Source organism: Salmo trutta, chromosome 27 (genome assembly GCF_901001165.1).
Source record: "Salmo trutta chromosome 27, fSalTru1.1, whole genome shotgun sequence".
Lineage (NCBI taxonomy): Eukaryota > Metazoa > Chordata > Actinopteri > Salmoniformes > Salmonidae > Salmo > Salmo trutta.
In genome coordinates, this window is record NC_042983.1 from 12,854,199 (window position 1) to 12,867,954 (window position 13,756).

The 13,756-nt window shown below is 41.2% G+C and overlaps 1 protein-coding gene across 1 annotated transcript in view; it reads right to left on the minus strand.

Moving 5' to 3' along the window:
* The window catches only part of LOC115164326 (5-hydroxytryptamine receptor 7-like), a 36,803-nt gene extending 25,211 nt beyond the window's left edge, over positions 1-11,592 (minus strand). Inside the window, exon 1 of the mRNA XM_029716697.1 lies at positions 10,890-11,592. Coding sequence (XP_029572557.1) covers positions 10,890-11,356 — 467 coding nt within the window. The 5' untranslated portion in view covers positions 11,357-11,592. The remainder of the gene's footprint in view (positions 1-10,889) is intronic.
* Positions 11,593-13,756: the final 2,164 nt, after the last annotated feature.

A 13,756-nucleotide genomic window follows, 5' to 3' on the forward strand; every position in this document is an offset into this window, starting at 1 on the left:
GGCATGTCAAACACAGCATTATCAGGCCAACCATTTTTTACAACTGACAAGTTCAATCTGAATCTCTTTCATTCTATTTTCCACAGATATCAATTGTATAGGCCTATAACATATTTTTACAACTGCACAGTAGTTTTCTAAGTGAGTGTGCTACACTGAAGAGAAAATAATTGTATGGCTTTCAAGGATATGACTGAAAAGTGTACAGCAGAGGAGGATTGGCTCATAGTAATCGCTGGAATGGAATTAATGGAAGGGAGTCAAATGTGGTTTCCATACATTTGATGTGTTTGATCCCGTTCCATTTATACCATTCCAGCCATTTCAATGAGCCTGTCCTCCTATAGCTCCTCCCTCCAGCCTCCACTGGTGTGCAGATACAGTCAATACCTCTAAATATACAGTTTGACAATAATACTAAAATCCCAGAAGATTATCTCAAGATTACTTTATTTCTTGATAAAATTGCTTTATTGAGCTGGGGCGCTAAATCAGTTAAGACTTTATTGTTAATTTCCCATCAAAGAAGTAAATTGCAGCATGAGCCTAAGATCTGGAAAGGTCTTCCCTTGCTCAAGGATTGTTTTGTGCACACACGTCTTATTTGTCTCAAGTAGTTGACAGATCCAATTGTCCATCTTATCATTTTAGACATTCTTTGCCTCGCATAAGATATTTTTGTCCCTTGGTCCGGTCAGCATAAGCGATGGATGAGCTGTTCAGATCAGACCCTTAATTACAAGGACATTTTAAATCACACAATGGTCCCGGATAAACACCAGTCACGATCATGCTTACAGCAGTCACAATCACGCTATTTTTCGTTTAGGGAGGGACTGAGACAACCATAGAATTAGGAATTAGAATACTAGAATGGACATGAACCTTCTTATGATGGTCTAAAGGTCAGCCATTTTGGGCAGGGAGTTGGTCAAACATGGTTAGCCAGTGCTGTGATAAGATATTGTGTAAAATAATGAGTTTTAAGAATGTATCTGCAATGTGTTTGTTAGCTAGCTAGCCAGCCAGTTTTAGAGGACTGATTCCATGAATTTTTCAAACGCAGACCGTTCCATTGACCAGATTGGCGCACATTCAACAAAGTGCTAACTCCCATTCGTATAAACTGGTTAGCATAGCTAGAATACAGAAATCGGTGGTGGCAGTCAACATAATTTTGAACTGTCATGCAGTTGATTGGTGACAATGACATTAGCATGTGTTGGGGTTGACTTCCATACAAGCCTTACACTCAGAGTTGTACCTCAACATAGTGTGAAATACACATTTAAACAATAGCCAAAACGTAGGCTAATTTTCTGGGGGCAATGAGGAGATTCAGTATCTTTCCCCCACAGCCATTTCCCCCACACATTTCCATGGCAATTCCATTGCTTTGGTCGAGTTCAACTGACCTCTTCACAGCATCTACAGTATGCCAACAATCCATTCAAACAATGAAGTCAATTCACAGCTATACAATGGCTGAAATCAGCTGATGATAGGACTTAGACAAGTTGTAAATGCAACAAGTACTGATATTGTATCATATAAGGGAGTGAATGTTATAATAAGCATTACATGGAGAAAATCAAACCTTTCTGAAATGAAAATGGGTGGCCCTCCCTTCAGCAAAATATACTGCTCAAAAAAATAAAGGGAACACTTAAACAACACATCCTAGATCTGAATGAAAGAAATAATCTTATTGAATACTTTTTTCTTTACATAGTTGAATGTGCTGACAACAAAATCACACAAAAATAATCAATGGAAATCCAATTTATCAACCCATGGAGGTCTGGATTTGGAGTCACACTCAAAATTAAAGTGGAAAACCACACTACAGGCTGATCCAACTTTGATGTAATGTCCTTAAAACAAGTCAAAATGAGGCTCAGTAGTGTGTATGGCCTCCACGTGCCTGTATGACCTCCCTACAACGCCTGGGCATGCTCCTGATGAGGTGGCAAATGGTCTCCTGAGGGATCTCCTCCCAGACCTGGACTAAAGCATCCGCCAACACCTGGACAGTCTGTGGTGCAACGTGGCGTTGGTGGATGGAGCGAGACATGATGTCCCAGATGTGCTCAATTGGATTCAGGTCTGGGGAACGGGCGGGCCAGTCCATAGCATCAATGCCTTCCTCTTGCAGGAACTGCTGACACACTCCAGCCACATGAGGTCTAGCATTGTCTTGCATTAGGAGGAACCCAGGGCCAACCGCACCAGCATATGGTCTCACAAGGGGTCTGCGGATCTCATCTTGGTACCTAATGGCAGTCAGGCTACCTCTGGCGAGCACATGGAGGGCTGTGCGGCCCCCCAAAGAAATGCCACCCCACACCATGACTGACCCACCACCAAACCGGTCATGCTGGAGGATGTTGCAGGCAGCAGAACGTTCTCCACGGCGTCTCCAGACTCTGTCACGTCTGTCACGTGCTCAGTGTGAACCTGCTTTCATCTGTGAAGAGCACAGGGCGCCAGTGGCGAATTTGCCAATCTTGGTGTTCTTTGGCAAATGCCAAACGTCCTGCACGGTGTTGGGCTGTAAGCACAACCCCCACCTGTGGATGTCGGGCCCTCATACCACCCTCATGGAGTCTGTTTCTGACCGTTTGAGCAGACACATGCACATTTGTGGCCTGCTGGAGGTCATTTTGCAGGGCTCTGGCAGTGCTTCTCCTTCTCCTCCTTGCACAAAGGCGGAGGTAGTGGTCCTGCTACTGGGTTGTTGCCCTCCTACGGCCTCCTCCACGTCTCCTGATGTACTGGCCTGTCTCCTGGTAGCGCCTCCATGCTCTGGACACTACGCTGACAGACACAGCAAACCTTCTTGCCACAGCTCGCATTGATGTGCCATCCTGGATGAGCTGCACTACCTGAGCCACTTGTGTGGGTTGTAGACTCCGTCTCATGCTACCACTAGAGTGAAAGCACCGCCAGCATTCAAAAGTGACCAAAACATCAGCCAGGAAGCATAGGAACTGAGAAGTGGTCTGTGGTCCCCACCTGCAGAACCACTCCTTTATTGGGGGTGTCTTGCTAATTGCCTATAATTTCCACCTGTTGTCTATTCCAACAGCATGTGAAATTTATTGTCAATCAGTGTTGCTTCCTAAGTGGACAGTTTGATTAAACAGAAGTGTGATTGACTTGGAGTTACATTGTGTTGTTTAAGTGTTCCCTTTTTTTTTGTTGAGCAGTGTATATTTTACCTAAACCCTCCATGAACACTTTAAAAAAAACAAGTGAGCCTCCCCTACACCCAAAATAATAGTTGAAACAAAGTGGATAGCAGAGAACATGTAAAGTATAATGTTACCCTTACTTCTTGGACAGACCAGAGTCTTACATATGCAGTTTTAGAAACTGTTCTTTGACCTGTAAAAACGACATGGCAATGCAGGAATTTGCAAGGTTGTGGGTTCGCAGACCACGGTGGACAAGAGTAGGGGTGAAAATGTCTCCTTTATACCAAAAGCAGTGCATAAATCTATTATAGTCTTTGCGTGTCCGATAAAAAATTGCCTTTTATAAATATGTGAAGCAATTCTGTGTAATTTTACATATTAGCAGAATATTGTTTTTATACACCACAAACTACAGAAATTACAGGCTAAGAATGGACAGAGAGATAGGCCTATGTGTTGATCTAATCCTATTCGTAGAAATGCCAAATACGTGTCTTGTTTGCAACAAAACTGTGCCTGTTTGCAAATAATTCAATCTGAGACGTCATTAGGAATTGAAGAGGGGTAATTTCAAAAGTTATGCCTACCTTTCCACGTCAGACATAATAGGCCTACCGACACAGAAAATTGTAAGCTTTACCTGCTGGCTACTCGTCTTTCGTGGCTTAACCCAATGAGAGAAGGTCACAAGTGTTTCCCTAAAAGCTGTCTGGGTTTAAACATCTATTGTACAGAAAGTGAATAACTTAATCAATTGATAGTGACAGAATTAGATTAGTTCCCAAGCAAAGTCAGCCTCTGAATGTCAAAGAAATTAAACAATGATATCCTCATTATGCATCGGAGTCACGTCTTGCTCGGGTATTTTACAGCTTGTTTCTCGCATAAAGAATCACGGACCAAAGCGATGTTATAGATTACTTTATATATATTTATATGCACCATGAGCTGTCCATTTCCGATTGATTGTGCCGCGGCTGCTGCTTCAAGTTTCAGCACCACAATGTAAATTACTCGAATCTGGCTTATTGTGAGGTCAATAACTGTGATAAATACATAATGGGCAAGAAACATATTGTTTTTAATCAAATCTATTATAGTCGTGGCCAGCTATCAAAGTTGACCTCCGGTCCTCCTCATCTTCGCGCTCTCCTTCTCAAACTGAACAGAACATTGACTATAGGCTTATCCGCGCGCATAGACTAGGCCTAATCAAAATGTATTTTCGGAAGAAACCTTTGACTCTCCTCCTGAACTGCCACCGTAGCCCTACACAGAACAGCCATTGGTTAAGCTGCACACCAAAAAGTTTTTGATCAGCAAGAGTTGGAATATCCATTGCAGTGTGTAATGCAGCCTAGTTTTATTTAAACCATCCCAGCAGCTATTTTAGAAATATAAATATGAACTTTGCTCTATTCTTCTCCGAGCATGCACTTCGTAGCCTATAGCCTATGGATCATTTGATTGAGGCCACACGAAATAGCCTATAGGCACACTTGCTATTGCGCGCCCATCTGAGATTCAGAGATGAGGGGCAGCACCGAGCATACATCGATATATAGCCTAATAAGCAACTAATTCTAAAGAACTGAGAAATAATTAAATTTCATCAACTACAAATTACATGATCCCCCTCTGGACTAGATTTATTTTAAACTAAACCCTCATATTGACTGAAATTGAAAAAGCATGACCCGCGTCCCTTTTTCCTCCAGGTAACCATTCTGAACATTTAGATTAATATGATCTCTATGGAGGCACAGATTATCTATGAAATTGACCAGATACTCAAGTAGCCTCTCTAACAATGAAAATAATGGAAGGCGATCGGGAGAAGGCTAGATCAGGTGGCACCATTCTAGCCAATGAAGACAGATCCGCGTGTGAACAACAGGCACAACTCCGATGTAAAAGGCTGCATTCCAAACACTTAAAAGACAAACCCTCTCCCCTCAGTCCTCAAATGAAGTGGACACTTCTGATGACGTTTCATGACGTCTGACGAGTTGACACTTTTTATTTTATTTTTACTTGCAGGGCAAGGAGCGAGGGAAGAATGAATTGGACCGCTCTTTCCCAGAAATGTGACACTCGTTCATCCCACGGTTGTGTGTGCCTTATATGCGCTACAGTCAATTATGATTTCATTTTCTATCTTGGCTAGAAGACAACGCATCCGCAGGCATCTAATGTTAGCCATCCTACAATATCTGGTAAATCTAAAATTACAAGGGATAAGTGTGATGTCAGGGAAAGTTATGTGCGCAAGTTAACGTTTCCAAAAGCTAACCAAACAAAAACATCATTACTTTTATGATAAGGTTATGTGTTATGTGTTTGACCCGTCATCACAATTTCTAACTTGTTTACATTAGTTTTCACTTAAACTTGCATGTTTACTTCTCCATATTAATGTCGGTTTTTAGGTTTTGGCGGACTTTTCTTAGTGGATGTACAATTATGGGGAATTGAATTATTGGGCGTTTCAGGCCCGGAGTGAACATAATTGTACACTCGCAAACTCGATCAAAAACGAGGACTGAGGGGCTTACATTGCCCACTTCCCTTTCTTTGTTAATCATTTGGACCAACGACAAAGATGGCCGTGGGGATTCCCCCAACAGAAAAAAAGAGAGGGTAAGTGGAGGAAGGTGTGTCTTTTATGAGTTTGAAACGCAGCCAAAGTGTTTTTTCTTAAAGATCCCGGGTTGTCACGTGCCCTATTTATCAGCACACTCGTAACAACCTAAGCATTACGACATATCTATTAAATCACTTGGTAAATGAAAAAGAAACGCCACTTGCTGGATACGATTTTGGGCCCAGTTATCTCTCTCGCTTCGCCTCTTCCTCTCTGACTGGGGCCAATTGTCTGTCTGTCATCAAATAAGGAAGGCCAAATTTGGCTGCAATGCCCAACGAGGGGTGAGGTCATGTTGACTTTGCTCTCAGTGCTGCTGTCCTCAAAAGCGAGGTTATGTTTAGCTTTGTTGGCTTTGTTTATTTCTCCTTTAAAAGGTTAGCTAGATGGAATATATATATATATGCGAGAAAGGAGGGAATTGATGGCTGAATGGTTAGATGAATGGATCTTGCCCTTCCTGTGCAAATAAAACATTGGAGTCGTTCTGTATACAGGAAGACAGGGAGGTGATAAGATATATATATATTTTTTTACAATTACCTTTTATTTACCCGGAAAGTCAATGAAGAACAAATTCTTATTTACAACAACAACCTGTTGTTTTGAAAATGTAAACCCATAGAACCACCTGCATGAGGGACAGCGGAAGACTTTGTTGTGAGAGGATCCATGAGTGACGTGCTATAGAAAGGCAGATGAGTTCACTGGAGGGTGATAAACTACTGGCCATATACCGCAGTTTCTATCTCTCTGAGCCATCAATGTCACTCACTGCACAATTCAGATATGTTCTCCAACCATCTTTTGCCATAGACATGAAATATTCACTTTCCACATTTTGTTGTGTTACAGCTTGAATTTAAATGGATTGAATTTAGCTTTTTTTGTCACTGGTCTACACACAATACCCCATGTCAAAGTAGAATTATCTTTTTCTACATTTGTACAAATTAATTTGCTTAATAAGTAACGTAATAAGTTGCATAGACTCACTGTGCGCAAAAATAGTGTGGAACATGATTTTTGAATGATTACCTCATCTCTGTACCCCACACCTACAATTATCTGTAACGTCCCTCAGTCTAGCAGTGAATTTCAAACACAAAGACCAGGAAGGTTTCCACAAAGAAGGCCACCTATTGGTATGTAACCTTTATTTAACTAGGCAAGTCAGTTAAGAACAAATTCTTATTTATATTGATGGCCTACACCGGCCAAACCCAGACAACACTGGGCCAATTGTGCACCGCCCTATGGGACTCCCAATCATGGCCGGTAGTGATACAGCCTGGATTCAAACCAAGGTGTCTGTAGTGACACCTCTAGCACTGAGATGCAGTGCCTGAGACCACAGCGCCACTTGGGAGATGGATCAACCACATTGTAGTTACCCCACAATACTAACCTAATTGACAGAGTGAAATGAAGGAAGCCTGTACAGAATAAAAATATTCCAAAACATGCATCCTGTTTGCAACAAGGCACTAAAGTAATAATGCAAGAAATGTGGCAAAGCAATTCACATTTTGCTTTAAATACAAAGTGTTATGTTTGGGGTAAATCCAATACAACACATTACTGAGTACCACTCTCCATATTTTCAAGCATAGTGTTTACTGTAACTATAAATGTATTCGTTTTTAAATTATTAAATTATTTTATTACCACTTTTTCTCCCCGATTTCGTGATATCCAATTGGTAGTTACAGTCTTGCCCCATCAATACAACTCCCGTATGGACTCAGGAGAGGCGAAGGTCGAGAGCCATCTGTCCTCCGAAACACAACCCTGCCAACACGCACTGCTTTTTGACACACTGCTTGCTTAACCTGGAAGCCAGCCGCACCAATGTGGTGGAGGAAACACCGTACAACTGGCGACCGAAGTCAGCTTGCAGGCGCCTGGCCCACCACAAGGAGTCGCTAGAGCATCCCGGCCGGCCAAACCCTCCCCTAACCCGGACAACGCTGGGCCAATTGTGCTTCGCCTCTTGGGTCTCCCGGTCACACCCGGGTCTGTAGTGATGCCTCAAGCACTGCAATGCAGTGCCTTAGACCGCTGCACCACTCGGGAGAGCTATTCAAGTTATTATGTTATCATATAAAGTGTGCATGTTCAACATAGCATGCATATGTCATCGGAGATCTGTGGAGATCTTCACAATTGCTGTAATAATCTGCTCAGAATCTCGAACGGCATTGAGCACTTGAACCATGTACTTTTATTGTAATCTCAACTGCAATCCAGGTGATTTGGTTATGCTATTAGATGAAGAACAGTGATTACACATTCATCTGTTGTATAAATAAACAAAATATCTGACATTGTATTCCCATTTTAACTTTTAGGTGCTTTTAAATTGTTAAAAGTGCAGTGATAGACATTTGGGTGACAACTAAACCAAAAATATGACATTGTTTTTCCATTAGAATGTGGTTGTGCTTTTAGATGGATGAAAGCATAGTGATAACACATTGTAAATTCAACTAACTTTTGGCATTTTTTTCAGTCTGTGAATATGGTTGTAATCTCATTGATCAACATCTCAACCAAATATTACCCAATTATCCACTTTAAAATGATGTAGTGTGCCCGGTGGGATATGTCATCATATGTCATATGTATCCTCCATACCATTTGGGCATCAGGAAGGGATGGCCATAACAATACTAAAGATTAAGAAATGCTCATATCTCAGTGTTCCTGTTCCTCCTTTAATAGCATTAGCTCTTCCGGCATACAGAATCATTATGTTTTGTGAAAGCACTGCTGGCACCATGAATAATTTCTTTGTGTAATATATTGTACTAATAAGGCATTATGAGCAAGAAGGGAGAAGGATCATCTGACCATTGTAACCGCTATTAGTCTTAATTGTGGCTTCTGAGTGAGGGGGAGCAACCCGATTTGATCACTTGAATTTATTTTATAGTGGATTATTATTGGGGAACAGTGGAGTGCTTCCAATCTGTCTCCTCTCTGAACAATCAACAGTACTATAAGGGCAATCTAGAACCAGTCAATCACAGTGAGCAATGATTCCCACTAGCAGGCTTCTCTTCTTTCCCTCCCCAGGCAGACAGTGATAGTTCTTAAAGAGGGGTGGGAAGGGGGAGGAGGAGGAGGAGAAGAAGGGAAAGGAGGGGTTGAGATGGGATGGGGAATAATTTATTATATAATATAATTATTTTCAATATTTTCTATGTAGATTTAATCAGGGAATCAGTCTTCACCGGGAGAAATATGTGTGGATGGATGCAAGAAAAGATACATTGAGGAAATAATGTGGTTTGTTTGCATTCATAATTTTGGCAAATGAAAAAGCATCACTGCTGTGTAAATCCCTGTGAGCATTGTGTGTACTCTGAGTATGCTTGCTGAACTGATGCCCATTTCGGTGCTTTTTATCTACATATTAATATCAGGGATCAGTGTAACTGGCAGAGAGCATGTGTTTATTTGCCCTTTGAAAGCAGTGGGGTTTGGCAATGGGTAGGTCCAGTTTGCTCAATTGAACAGTGAGTCACATCCCACTGGGCACAAACTGGTCGAATCAACGTTGTTTCAAAGTAATTTGTCAATATATTGCTGCGTGGAATCTACGTGAAAAATGTTTGTTTTGAGGGTGACATTTTAACCACAGGATTATGTCATCATGGTAACCAATTTTCAACACAGACAAACCTTGTATAAAATATGTCGAATTTGTACCTTTTTAAACAATGTCGGATCTGGGCAAACCTCCTACTGGAGGTATCCATTTCGTCTCCCATCCAGGCTTTTAACCAAGCCCAGCCCTGCTTAGCTTTGGTATTTGACACTGACAACTGCCAATGTGCTATTGTGAGAAGATTTTTTAAGCGAGTTGGTGAATCAAGGTTGAAATCTCATTGATCAACGTCTAAACCAAATACTTCCCACATTTCCATATTGAAATGACGTGGAGCGCCAAGTGGGATATGACAGAATGACATCAAACGTCGCATGAATTTGTATTAATTTTAAAATGTATTCATCTGAAATATAGGCCAATATTGCACTATGTTTAGGAGGACTATAATATAGCCCATATGTCGTATGTGGAGAATTAACACAAACACTGCATACAATTCATAGAATACACAATACATTAACCAGCATGTGTAATTAGGCTATGCATGATTGTATCCATGTTCTGGTGCAAGAGGATAACCAAATTTAAATGAGGCTTACTATACATTCATCGCAGTCTGCTTATTGATTTTTTGGGGGGAAGAGCACTTGACCGCACAGAAGACATCCCTCAGGAACCAAACACCTGAAATGCATTCGTTTTTCCAGTATTTTACTGAAACCCACTGGCGCGTAATCGTGTCATAGGCGCGACTTGCAGATTCATGATATTTTAAGCATTCATATTTTATTAATTACGTTGGAGTAGGGACAGATGCAATAACATTGACACATTGCAATTTACAACAGTAACCTAGCTCGCAACACGTTAGCTTGCACTAATGTCCCTAGACAGTAGCCTAACGTCACAAGAAAATCAAATTAGTCACAGTGACACGTTCTTTGCAATGACCGAAATAAACTTTCACATTTTACATTGGGCATGTAAGAGCTACCCACTGGGCACATACTTGTTGAATTAACGTTGTTTACATGTCATTTCAAGGAAATTACGTTAAACTAACGTGGAATAGACGTTATTAAATATAATTATGTGCCCACAGCCTGTGCACAGTGGGTAGCGACCAACCAAAGTCTAACGATCAACAACCCTTACAAATAGTTCGATCCAATCTCAAGGGGCTATGAATCCATAATTAGACTATAACCTATTTATCAAAAAGTGTTAATGTTGGCTCATGTTGGCTTATTAAGAGCTCATGTGTTTTATGCTGGACATCAACCTCAAGCAAACCAATTATCATCCCGCTAATGTGTGTCATTTGGCGCTATACATGTTTTGACTAATGTCACCGAATAGCTCAGGTGAATAGCCTACATTAGATACATCCTTGTTGTACATTTGATTTCACTGGTAAGTTTAACTAACTCACCTGTCAACACTGATCACGCACAGGGTCATGATGGAGGCTGTGCAGCACATTACATCCATACCAATGAAGATGTTGCAAAACACCTCCCCAAAAAGCCACTTGCCCCCAGTTAGGTCTGTCACTATAACAAAGGGCATGACAACTATGGCCACGGAGAGGTCTGCCACAGCCAGCGACACAAGAAGATAGTTTGACGGTTGTCTTAATTTTTTCACCACGCAAACCGCTATGACAACCAATGTGTTTCCCATCACAGTGACCGCTGTGATGATTGCCAACATCACTCCGATTATTATCTTCTCTCCACTGCCGAAATCAAGTAGTGTCTCCCCGCACGTATCGTTCCACATGGCTGTTGGACCAGCTGTGACCAGGACGTTATAGAAAAGCTCCAGAGTGCCATTGATAACTTCGGAAACATCCTCTCTCTTATTGGAAGTGGGATCGACGCCCGAGGTATTGAACATTACGAAAACGTGATCCCGGCGGTGATGCAAGGGACACCTCGCCAGTGTACTCCAATTAAGCGCATTCTTGATCAGTAGGCTACGTCTGTGATCTTGGGTCCAGTAGTTTATCGTTTTCCTTTGTAACAAGACAGCCAGTACTGAGAAACATAAGCCCAAACCTTAAAGCCATGCACAGTCAGAGCGTTTCACCTTCCCAAAAGAGTGATCCGCGCCTCTCCAAATGCGCAAGAAGAGGCGAAAAACAATGATGAATTGTATGGCCAGCATCGAGCTATCTTCAAAGAAATCTTCCCAGAAAAATCACTAAAACGTCATAAAAAACGTTGCATGTTAAGCTATTTTTAGGTTGATTTCACAACGCGCTTGTTTCCCAGTGTGGTTTAGGGTAGGCTAATTCGCTGACAGATATACATTCTCCCACGAGCGGTTTAGATCCATCTGCGAACGCTCAAACACGAAAATGTGTTCACAAACATACAAGTCCATGCAAGGTAATTGAATCGTATCAAACATTTTATTACTCGTACTTAAGGCTATAGGACTTGATGCATGCTATTATGATATATTGTTAGATTTTTTTCAGCAGAGAAAAAGGATTTAATCAAAAAAGCAAACTGATCATATTTACATAATCTCTAATCTTAATTGAGGACAGTAGGTCTACACTGGTTCAAATTGAGGGCATCAATGTAGGGTACTAGTGGGTAACTAGCCCCATGGGGTAACTGCCCACTCTGTAATTCACTTTAAGACCACATGATGTCACCAAATTATTTTTTCCAAAACCTTCCGTGGCTACCACTGCTCTTGCTCAACAAAAAATGTCCTCTGTGTCATCACAACTTTTGTTGTCACTACAGATCCGGGTTCGATCCTGGGCTGTGTCGTAGCCGGCCGTGACCGGGAGACGCACGAGGCGATGCACAATTGGCCCAGCGTTGTCCGGTTTAGGGGAGGGTTTGGCCAGCCGGGATGTCCTTGTCCCATCGCGCTCTTGCGACTCCTGTGGCGGGGCGGGTGCATGCACTCTGATATTCCAAATAATATGTTTTTTTTTTATTAATTAAAAACAACTATTGAAAACCTTTTGCTCCTGAATGTCAATTTAAAGTCTGCCGGGATTTAAAGTCTTGCATTATTAAAATAATATTTAGTGCAATTGTACATAATGTATTGTTCGGAAAAGGAACAACAAAGAAAGAACAAAGCAAATGAATGTGCGGGTGAGTTAAAAAGAGGGATTTTACATCAAATCTCCTCATGGTGCCAATATTAATGGTGACATGTGCAACACCATTTCCCCCCCATATTTTATTTTATTAATTAAAATAAGACAACTAGACTTAGCTTTTAAGCATTAATTACTAGAGAATGTATAAATTAAACTGATTAAATGGATTTTAACACACTTGTGTGAAACCCTGTGTCATAATCTTCTACTGGGATAACTGGCAGTTACCCCGGGACTTTAAAAAAATGCCAATTTTCTAAAAACAGCATTTCATGAAATAACAAAAAAATGTAAACTGTAGTCATTTATTTCCCTTTTTAGTTTATTCACCTAAGCATGACCTTCATCCACATACCAATTTTTTTCCAAACGTTGCGTTTCTGTGTCAGCAATTACACATTGTTCTTAACCTGTCTGGGCTAGGGGGCAGTATTTTCACGGCCAGATGAAAAACGTACCCAATTTAAACAGGTTACTACTCTGGCCCAGAAACTAGAATATGCATATTATTAGTAGATTTGGATAGAAAACACTCTGAAGTTTCTAAAACTGTTTGAATGGTGTCTGTGAGTATAACAGAACTCATATGGCAGGCAAAAACCTGAGAAAAATCCAAGCAGGAAGTGAAAAGTCTGAGAATTGGAGTTCTTCTTTTGATTCTCTATCAAAGCTACAGTGTCTGTGGGGTGACGTTGCACTTCCTAAGGCTTCCATTGGCTGTCTAAAGCCTTCAGGAAGTGGTTTGAGCATTTCCCTGTCACTGGGCAGATAATAGGAGCTCAGTTACTGAGTGGTCTGCCTGGCAACAAAGGGATTGGATATGCGCGGTCACGCGAGCATGCCGTTCCTTCTTTTTCTTCTTGAATGAATATGCTATTGTCCGGTTGGAATATTATCGCAATTTTACGTTAAAAATACCATAAAGATTGATTTTAAACAGCGTTTAACATGCTTCTAAGTACGGTAATGGAACATTTTGACTTTTCGTCTCTCGTTCAGCGCTTGTGCGTTATGCCTTTGGATAAGTGATCTGTACGCACAAACAAAACAGAGGTATTTGTACATAATATGGATTATTTCGAACAAAAACAACATTTCTTGTGGAAGTAGCAGTCCTGGGAGTGCATTCTGACGAAGATCAGCAAAGGTAAGAGAATATTTCTAAT